This window comes from Nematolebias whitei, chromosome 12, assembly GCF_014905685.2.
Source record: "Nematolebias whitei isolate Nwh7 chromosome 12, NemWhi1, whole genome shotgun sequence".
Classification (NCBI taxonomy): domain Eukaryota; kingdom Metazoa; phylum Chordata; class Actinopteri; order Cyprinodontiformes; family Rivulidae; genus Nematolebias; species Nematolebias whitei.
Genome location: NC_056509.1, coordinates 30,999,370 through 31,007,058, shown reverse-complemented (window position 1 = coordinate 31,007,058; position 7,689 = coordinate 30,999,370). Strand labels below are relative to the sequence as shown.

The 7,689-nt window shown below is 41.5% G+C and overlaps 1 protein-coding gene across 5 annotated transcripts in view; it reads right to left on the bottom strand.

Moving 5' to 3' along the window:
* Nucleotides 1-7,689, bottom strand: part of map7b (microtubule-associated protein 7b) — a 45,508-nt gene that overhangs the window by 1,621 nt on the left and 36,198 nt on the right. For all 5 annotated transcript variants that reach the window (XM_037685832.1, XM_037685829.1, XM_037685830.1 and 2 more), the window contains 9 exons: nt 2,491-2,630; nt 2,120-2,364; nt 1,898-2,048; nt 1,642-1,813; nt 1,399-1,503; nt 1,259-1,309; nt 1,155-1,185; nt 978-1,083; nt 745-908 (listed from right to left, as the gene is read on the bottom strand). In XM_037685832.1, coding sequence (XP_037541760.1) covers nt 745-908; nt 978-1,083; nt 1,155-1,185; nt 1,259-1,309; nt 1,399-1,503; nt 1,642-1,813; nt 1,898-2,048; nt 2,120-2,364; nt 2,491-2,630 — 1,165 coding nt within the window. The remainder of the gene's footprint in view (nt 1-744; nt 909-977; nt 1,084-1,154; nt 1,186-1,258; nt 1,310-1,398; nt 1,504-1,641; nt 1,814-1,897; nt 2,049-2,119; nt 2,365-2,490; nt 2,631-7,689) is intronic.

The following is a 7,689-nucleotide window of genomic DNA, read 5'->3' as shown; positions in this document are numbered from 1 at the left end:
GTCACCTTAGGTCATCAGGTCAACCCCGGCCATGTTATCACCAGCAAGAACTTTGGTGTTTCTTGTGCAAACGTTTTGTTTTACTTTGCTGGTATTGCCTTTGCAACATTAGTTACATTACTGAGTAAACTGGGAAGTCACAATTATTAATATTTAGGAGCCATAACCTCCAGATTATCCAGTCCCTCTAAAATGCAAGTCTGAACATAAAGTGTGTTAATCCCATGATCCTAACAGGGAAAGTTAGATTAAGAGCTATAAAACAAAAACAATTGTAATTCTGCACAAAAAGACAAAACACTATGCAAGAGATAAAACTTAAACGTACCGAGAATCAAAGGGAGGAAAATGTTTCAGCTTAAAATAGTTAATCTATAGAAGCAAACAAAAGTGAGTAATCTCTAACAGAATACAGCTGTTACATTGTTCCCAATTCTAGTAATCCAGAATATTCACGTTTTTTTGTAGAAGCTTTAAGAAACTTTAGTTTTCCTCTTTTCCAGACACCATTTAGTTGGACCAGAAACTTTATTTCTGCGATATAATTTTGAAAGCAGTTAATTTCTAAAGCTCAGTTTATTGAAAACTTTGACACATCTACAGTTTCTTTTAAAGAAAGAAAAAAAAAAGTTGCAGAAGGAGCTAAATTGTTTTCCTTGTGGGGAGAAGTGGTTTTAAACTGGTCAGAGTGATCCTTGTCTTAAAAACAAAACTAATAATAGTGAGAACTCGGCGTGATCAAACCTGGTCCCTGCTGGGCTAATATCCCCTCTGCTCCACTCAGAGGCTTTAAAAGACCGTTCTCCATGAAGGCTACGACAGGAACTCTACCCTCCTCCTCCTCCTCCGCCTGCTGCTCCTCTCCAAGAAGAGGCAGTTGGATCACCTCTTCAAACTGTCCGTTCTCCCTGTGAAAACGAAATGGAAATGAAATGTTTGATAATAACGAGGACGTGACAGAGTGATGTGACTTCCACCTCTGCTCAGGATGGCTCGGCGCTGCACTGCTCGAGTTCAGGGAGGGGTCAGGACTGCTGCCGTTACTGTTCTGTGACGCAGACGCTGCAGGAGAGGCGGGGGTCACTGTTGGTAAAAGAAACCCATTGTGGTCACCAGGAACAGCATCGAATGAACAACAGAGGGTTTAAAGTTACCTGCGTCGTCTCCATTCCTGACTTTCTGCAGCTGAAATAAGAAAAATGAGAATAAACCTTTCAAACGATCATTTTGTTTTTAGCGTTCTCACCCTGGTTGTCACCTTTTCTGATGGGTCGGAGCGTCTCGTTCTCTTCATGATCTCCTCAAGACGCTGGTGCAGGTGACAAAGGAAGGGGGAGGAATTTAATTAATTAAGAATTAACCCACGTTACTCATAAACTGCCTCTTTAAGCAGGTTACCTTCTTTCTCTCCAGCCGCTCGGCCTCTTCTTTCTGAAAGTGCTTCTCTCGTTCCTGCCTCAGTCGCTCGGCCTCCTCTCTCAATCGACACTCCTCCTCTTCTTTCTAAGACAATTACAGTTTTGTCAAATTAGGAGCAGACTCACTGATGTTTCAGCTAAAGTCGGTGTTTAGTTTGAAATTTATTTTCAGATTATTGAACAAAAAACTTTTAGGTCTGCTCAGGTGCACAACTTTTCTGACCTGTTTCTGGAGTCTGTCCGACTCCTCCCTCTCCTTTTGAAGCCTCTCCTCCTCAGCCTTCTTCTCCTCCTCCTCCTCCCTCCTTCTCCTTTCCTCTTCCTGGCGTTGAGCCTCCTCCTCTCTCCTCGTTCTCTCCTCAGCTTTACGGCGAGCCATCTCCTCTTTTGCTAATCTGTGCAGAAGCAGACCAGTTTCAGTCGCATAAAAAAACAACAAAAAAACTATAAAAGCTATAAATGCTGTATTTTCAGCGCACCTCGCCTGCTCCTCTTTCTGCTTTCGCTCCTCTTCCTCTCTCTCCCTCTGCTCCCGGGCCAGACGTCGTTTCTCAGCCAGGATGCGACTTGCCTCCTCTGGATCCGTGGTGCCCGCTGAAGGTTTGGGAGCTGGAGGACTGCTTGAACTCTCTGTAAGAAATAACAATAAAGATTTGAAGAATAGAAACCGAACAAAGCTGCAGGATGCATCACCAACTGACCGCTGGCTCCTGAGGCTGCTGCAGGTGTCTGCTCTCTCGAGGTCTTGTTCTGACCCAACGGCTGAGGTCGAGGCTGAGGAGCGCTGACAGACAGCTGCTGCTGCTCCTCCTCAGCTCTGGTGGGCGTTGTGGGGTGGGAGCTCTCTGGTGTGATCCTAACAGGACGCAGGTTTCCAGCATCTTCTGTTCCAGGAGACTTAAGCAGCTTGGGAGTCGGAGGACGCCCTGCTGTCTTCAGCGGAAGTCTGTGCAAAAGTAAAAAAATAAAATAAAAGCTGCGTTTGTCTACAACATTAAAGAAAAAATAAAGTGTTCATGTGAGTTTTAAAAAAAGGCCCAGTTTCTGATAAAAACTGTTAAAACTTTGGTACCTGCCAGGAGAGGGTGCTGTTACTTTGCTGCTCTTTTTAGCAGGAGCAATGAGTTTGTTGGGGGGTAAAGTCAGAACAGGATTCAGTGGAAGGGACAAGTTGCTCCATGACTTCCTGACATGCTCCCGGTCTTTCTGCTTCTGATGAAAAAAGATGAAAACTGTTATTCAAAGTCATTTATTTGCACAGAAAATTAAAGCCCCAGTTATAAATTGGAGAATTTTCTACACTTTGAGGCCTGACTTGGGACTCCTAACACAAGTTGTTTTGCACAAAACATAAAGTGGTTCTGGGATTGGACCGTCTCCCAGAAAGGAGGAGCAGCTCTGAATTATCAATAACAAGATTAGACTCAAACTGAAATCTACACAAAACAAATGCTCTCTGGCACAAAGTCATCAAACAAAAACAAACACCACAAAAAAAATAAAATAATAATAATCCCCATCTCATTCAAATTTTTGTCACAAATCTAAGTAGAAAACTATAAAACTAAACAATAAAAATAAAAAAACTTGTAATATCTGTAATAACATATCAAGTGAGTCATTTTTGACCAAAATCCACAAGAAATAGTAAACCTGCATTTGTTTAATAAAAATATTACTCCATAATGTCAAATAATACCTTTGAGAGCCCCTGACACACAAAATATATAATGCAATCACGTCAGCATGTCTTACAATAATAATAATAATAATAATACATTTTATTTGAAGATGTCTTTCAAATCACTCAAGGTCACTGAACATGATATACACAGATAAAAAACAAACAATAAAACAATAAAAGGCAGACGTCAATAAAAATAAACAATTAATGGTAGAATACATAATGACATTAAACAGAATAAGTAAGTTTGAAAAAGTGAGTTTTAAGGTTAGATTTAAATGAGAGCAGAGAATCAGATTTACGGATGTGGTGAGGAAGAGAAGTCCAGAGACGAGGGGCTCTGCGGGAGAAGGCGGGCAGGAGGTATAACAAGAGAAATGGATAAGGAGGAGCGAAGACTTTGGGCGAGTGTGTAATAAAGAAGATCAGTGAGGTACAGAGGTGCCAAGCTATGGAGAGCTTTGAAGGTGATGAGGAGAATCTTGAAGACGATGCACTATTTTATGGGTAACCAGTGAAGATGTTTAAGGATAGGGATGATGTGTTCCTTCGAAGTAGTTCTGGTGATGATCTGAGCAGCAGTGTTTTGGACTAGCTGAAGTTTATAGATGATTTTAAGAGGAAGATCTGAGAGGAGGGAGTTCCAGTAGTCTAATCAAGAGGTGACTAGAGCCTTAATAAAGATGGCTGTACTGGTGGGAGTAAAAAATGAATGGAGAAGGTTGATGTTTCGAAGATGAAAATATGCAGACTGAGTAATGTTATTGACATGAGATTCAAAAGATAAAGTGCTATCGAGGATGACACCCAGACTCTTAGCTGTAGGGGAGGGAGAAACTGTGGAATCAACAACTTAAATTGTGAACATTACATTTGGATAAGGTAGACTTGGTTCAAACAAGGGGAAATTCTGTTTTCTTGGAGTTCAGTTTAAGAAAGTTTTCACTAAACCATAATTTAATTTCACAGAGACAGTCTGAAAGGAAGGAAGGTGGAAAGGTGGTGTTGGGCTTGGTGGAGAAGTAGAGGTGGGTGTTGTCTGCATAGCAGTGGAAATTAATACAAAATTTTCTAAAAATGAGACCAAGTGGAAGAAAATAAATGATAAATAGGTGAGGACCAAGAACAGAATCCTGCGGTACACCTGAAATAACTGGGGAGGACTGTGACTTGAAGTTCTTAAGTTGGACAAAGTGATGACAGTCAAGAGAGGTAAGATTGGAACCAATTCAGAACGACGCCCGAAAAACCAATGGAACATAATCTATCAAAAAGAATATAATGTGAAATGGGATCAAATGGATGGGTTGTTTGTCTCGTTTGTCTCCAAGTGTCCCTGTGATGGACTTGCGATCTGTCCAGGGTGTACCCCACCCCTCGCACAGTGACTGCTGGACATGGGCACCGGCGACCCCCCGCGACCCAAAATGGAAGAAGCGGACAAAAGATAATGGATGGAAGGATGGATGGATGGATGGATGGATGGAATCAAATGCTGCACTTAGGTGAAGGAGAAAACTGAGTCAAGGAGAGTCTTCAAGAGCAACCATTTGCTTGGATAATATTCACACAAAATATCTAAAAAGATGCATCACTTGAGATGGTTTTAGCAGATTTTTGTTAGTCTCTTCACTAAAGAGTAGTGAGAAAATGCTTATGAATGAAGAGTCCTTCCGTTTATTCCAGTGGTATAATGGATAAAGCCTATTGTTAATAAATACAAGCAGCTAGTAATTCATTTAACCTTTACTTATACAGGTTAGTCTCATTGAGCCTCAAAGACTCATTTACAAGAGAGACCTGTTTTCAACAAAGAATGATGACAACAATGGACAACAGTAACAACAATAGACAATCATAAAAGACGTGTACAGATTTTTTTTTTACAAATTAAAATAAGATGGCAAAAAAAGTCGCAAAAAACAGCTAGATTCTAAGGTGAATGTAGAAAACTAAAAACAGGAACATGTCTGCATTGGTCCCCGCCAAGAGTCCAATAGATTCTTAAAGCCACTTAGAGAGGTCAAGGTCGAGAGCTTCAGTTTTTTTTTGCAAGATATTCCAGGAAACAGGAGCAGAGTAGGAGAAGGCCCTTTTGCCTAGTTCAGTCCTCATTGAGGGAACACTGCAGGTAATAATGTCCTGAGAGCGCACGCTGTAGCTGTACTCGCACAGAGACATGTAGGAGGAGATGTATGAAGGCAGCAGACCAAGAAGGGATTTAAAGATGAAAATGTACCAGTGAGAGAGTCTGCATGACGTTAATGATGTCCAGTTAACCAGTGAATACAGGGTGCAGTGGTGGGTACGATAATCACAGCCAGTTATGAATCTTAGTGCACCATGATAGACAGCATCCAACATCTGCAGGGTTCTTGTACGAGCGTTCATGTAAATAATGTCACCGTAATCAATGGAGGGAAGGAAAGTCACAGATACAAGGTGTTTCCTAGCATTCAGAGTTAGACAGGAGCGGTTTCTTAAAAAGAAACCCAGTTTAACTTTCAGTTTCTTTATCAAGTTTTCCACATGGAGCTTAAAAGAGAGATGCGAGTCGACCAAGATACACAAATATTTATAGGAATCAACAAACTCAATCGGGACATCATTTGAGGATAAAATCGAAGGAAGAATTGCTGGGACCGACTTCCTGTTTGAAAAAAGGCATCCCTTTGGTTTTATCAGCATTTAAGACAAGTTTGAGGTCGAACAAATCTGTTTGGATGATGTCAAATGCAGATTTCAAAAGCTGGAAAGCCTTAGCAGCAGTTTTAGCTCAACAATAAACAACTGTGTCATCAGCAAAGAAATGTATGGATGCATCAGGGATGTTTTTACCTACATTACCTATGTAGATTGTAAAGAGGGTGGGTCCTAAGACTGAACCTTGTGGTACACCATTGTTGACTGTTAAATAACTGGAGGAAGTACCATTATGTTGAACACATTGCCTCCGGTCTGAGAGATAGAGAACCAACCAATGGTGTGTTCTGAGAAACCAATTTCTGAGCGTTTATGACACAAGATGTTATGATCCACAGTGTCAAAAGCTTTAGACAGGTCTAAGAAAAGTGCAGCACAATAATCTTTAGCATCCAGTGCTTCAACAACGTCATTAAGAACCTTCAGTGAAGCAGTGGTTGTGCTGTGTTGTTTCCTGAAACCAGATTGATGTGGAGGTAAGATGTTAAATGAGTCCAGGTAATTTTTGATTTGAGAGTTTATCAGTTTTTCTTGAACCTTGGCTAAAATGCAGAGTTTAGAGATTGGTCGATAGTTGTTCAGTGAGGTGGGGTCACCTCCCTTCAGCAAAGGAAGAACAAAGGCTGTTTTCCAAGCATCTGGAATTGAGTTTTGGCTTATGGAAAGATTAAAGATGTGGGTCACAGGCTGGGCCGGATTTTAGCAGGGGCTTACCGGGGCTGCAGCCCGGGGCCCCGGCATTTCGGGGGCCCCGAAGGATGTTTTATGTTTTTGTGAATGGATAGTGTCAGAATTTAATCAATGACTATGATGATTTTGACAGCACCGATGAAAAATGTTCCAATTTGTTCTGGCAAACTTCCATCTTGAATGCTTGCTTGTTATTGGTCCACTTTTGACGCATCTTACGCATTGGGGAGGAACGTCAGGGAATATTATTTTACAGCGGAGCGCAGAAAAGAAGGAAGAGAAAAGAAAAAGAGCATCGCGACAAAGAGGCGACAAACAAAATGCCTAAACTGACTGGCTTTTTTAAATCTGTTAGCGGAGATGGAGCAGAAACATCATTACCCCCCGCTCCTCAAACCCTTAGCTTTGCTAACACCGGCACTACGATCCCGCCATAACCTTTAACCGTGACTGAGTCAGAGGCTGGACTGGCGTCTGTGGAGTCAGAGTCGGTTGAAGCGGGATCTTCTTTGGCAGATGGAAAGACGACTGTGAATCCGTACAGTACCGATCCTGCGCATTGGGGGGAAATTGACGAGTCCGTGCAGGCTTACTGGGCTGAGCGAGGACCGGAGAGCTGTCAAAATATGAATGTTAGCTTTCAAGCATCGGAACGGGTGTACAAGCATCAAAAGCGTCACTTCTCCAAATCTCACTTTAAACGCAAGATGTTAAATGGTGAGTACATCGAAAGACCGTGGCTGCTCTACTCTCCATCCACCGGAGCTGCGTTTTGTTTTGCATGCCGCATTTTCAGCAATGCTAATACTCAGTCATGCTTTGAAACTGGTTTCAGTGACTGGAAGCACGCAACTGTACGCATGAAAGAGCACGAAAACAGCAAACATCATAGAAAAACAATGCTGACATATGTTTCACTTGCAGCAGCCAGCGGGAGGATAGACACAGAACTGCAGAAACAATTTGAATCTGAGTGTTCATATTGGACTGAAGTGTTGAGAAGAGTTGTGTTTGTTGTCAAGTTTTTAGCAGAGAGGGGACTGGCTCTTAGATGCAAGCATCATATTCTAGTTTCAACTCCAACATGTGGTTTAGTCTTTCTAGAAAGAGTTCAGACTTGTTTGTAGTTTGTGACAACTGGCTGTATTATATATATATATATATATATATATATATATATATATATATATATAT